Raw genomic sequence first — 2151 nt, 5'->3', positions numbered from 1 at the left:
ATAAAAAAAAAAAATTAGCTGAGTGTGGTGGTGGGTACCTGTAGCCCCAGCTACTCAGGAGGCTGAGGCAGGAGAATCGCTTGAACCCAGAAGGCAGAGCTTGCAGTGAACCAAGATCGCGCCACTGCACTCCAGCCTGGGTGACAGAGCAAGACTCTGTCTCCAAAAAAAAAAAAGTTCAGTTTTCTTTGAAGAATCTAGACATGGAGAAAAAGCCCTGCCACATAAGTAGATCATCTACAAAGCGGAACTCAGATGGGTTCGAGTCCCACCTCTGCCACTGACAGTGCCTCGGTTTCTTCATCTGTAAATTGGGTGCAGTGATAGTCCCAGCATTACAGCATTGTTGTGAGACGGTGTTAATTTGTGGAAAGTGCTTCCAGCTGTGCCTGGGCTCCTAGGAGGGTCTCCACCAAGCAGGGCAGCTCAGGTCCGGTAGGGTTAGAACTCGCTCTAACCCCGTGGGGCTTGTGTGTGTGTTTGTGGTTCTAGCGCCCAGACTCCAACTCTTCCCCTGCTCACCACGGGGGCCAGCTATACTGCACAGCCCACTCCTGGGATGGACCCCACCGCAAACCCAGCCTTTCCCCCAGCTGCCCCAGCAGGGTACAGTGGATACCAGCCCCACTCCAGCCAGGAGTTCACCTACGGCAGCCGACCCCAGGAGCCCGTCCCCACGACCACCACCATGGCTACCTACCAGGTATCCAGTCCTTTCTTTGACCAGCATTGCCGGGAAACGTGGATCGCCCTGCGTGGGTGAGAGCGGTGGGCTCCCCGCAGCTACTCCTTCTCCCAGGCCTCTTAACCGTGATCCTTCCTTCGGGACCCTTCTGCTGGCATTATGTACCTGCGGTGGGGAGAAATCAGGGCAGAGTCGCTTCCAAAAGAATCCACTGCTCTCGGGGACAGGCCGCATGCATACCTCCACATCGGGGCAGTGGGGACAGTGACAGCACAGAGCTTTGTCCCAGCCTCAGCAGTGACTATGAAGGAGGACGAGGGTCACCTGGGTTGGAGGACCCCTCCCTGGCCAGGACAGATGGCCTCAGTCTCCTGGCCCCAGAGAGACCAGGACTCACCCCCTCTTCCCCACGCTCCGGGTTCCTGCCTTTCTAAGAGGGTGTCTATGGCATGTGGGGCACAGCTGGGTGGTGACAATCCCACCTTCCCAACCGAGGCACTCAGGCTGCAGACCCAGCCACTGTGTTCCCACTTGGTGTCGCAAAGATGTCCCCCATGACCATGCTCCAACTCCCCAGCCCTGCCGCCTGCACCTCGTCCCCAGGTCGTGTCGGTCAACGGCATCAGAGGCCACCTGTCACCCGAGCTCAGCACCCACCTGACCCCACCCTCTTCCTCCCTCTCCGTTTCCTTGCTAAGGCCTCGGGGGCTTCTCCCTGCAAACCCACCCTCTCCTGCCACACCCAGCGTCCTCTTGTAAATCGCAGTCGGACTCTTGGAAATCAGTGTCAGCTCCATGAGAGCTGCTGTGTCAGCCACATCCCCTGCCCCCTGCCCCCGGGCCAGGGCCTGGTCTTGGGCAGATGCTTAGGAGCCAGCGCTGCGGGAAGGACTATAAATGCAGAGTGCAGTGTGGCCAGGGCGCGTTGCACCTGCCACCTGAGCTGCTCTCCTGCGGAAACCCCCCCATAGGACAGTTACAGCTACGGACAGTCGGTGGCTGCCAGGAGCTACGAGGACAGGCCGTACTTCCAGCCTCCTGCCCTCCAGCCTGGGCGCATGACAGCCACAGACTCCTGCCAGCCAGGTGAGCCATCTGCAGGGTCGGGGCTGTGGACGAGGAGACATTCCCTGCAGCACAGCAAAACCTTGGGAAAGTTACATCTTTTTTTTTTTTTTTTTTTGAGACAGAGTCTTGCTCTGTTGCCCAGGCTGGAGTGCAGTGGCGCAATCTCGGCTCACTGCAATCTCCGCCTATCGGGTTCATGTCATTCTCCTGCCTCAATCTCCCAAGTAGCTGGGACTACAGGTGCCCGCAACCATGCCCGGCTAATTTTTTGTATTTTTAGTAGAGACGGGGTTTCACAGTATTAGCCAGGATAGTCTCGATCTCCTGACCTCGTGATCCGCCCACCTTGGCCTCCCAAAGTGCTGGGATTACAGGCATGAGCCACCATGCCCGGCCTG

At 58.0% G+C, this 2151-nt stretch overlaps 1 protein-coding gene across 1 annotated transcript in view; it reads left to right on the top strand.

Moving 5' to 3' along the window:
- The window catches only part of ZFR2 (zinc finger RNA binding protein 2), a 42873-nt gene that overhangs the window by 5988 nt on the left and 34734 nt on the right, over window positions 1–2151 (top strand). Inside the window, exons 2-3 of the mRNA XM_011967458.1 lie at window positions 493–703; window positions 1657–1771. Of these exons, the coding sequence (XP_011822848.1) occupies window positions 493–703; window positions 1657–1771 (326 nt within the window). The remainder of the gene's footprint in view (window positions 1–492; window positions 704–1656; window positions 1772–2151) is intronic.

This window comes from Mandrillus leucophaeus, unplaced genomic scaffold, assembly GCF_000951045.1.
Source record: "Mandrillus leucophaeus isolate KB7577 unplaced genomic scaffold, Mleu.le_1.0 Scaffold8, whole genome shotgun sequence".
Taxonomy (NCBI): domain Eukaryota; kingdom Metazoa; phylum Chordata; class Mammalia; order Primates; family Cercopithecidae; genus Mandrillus; species Mandrillus leucophaeus.
This window is presented reverse-complemented; position numbering and strand designations above follow the sequence as displayed.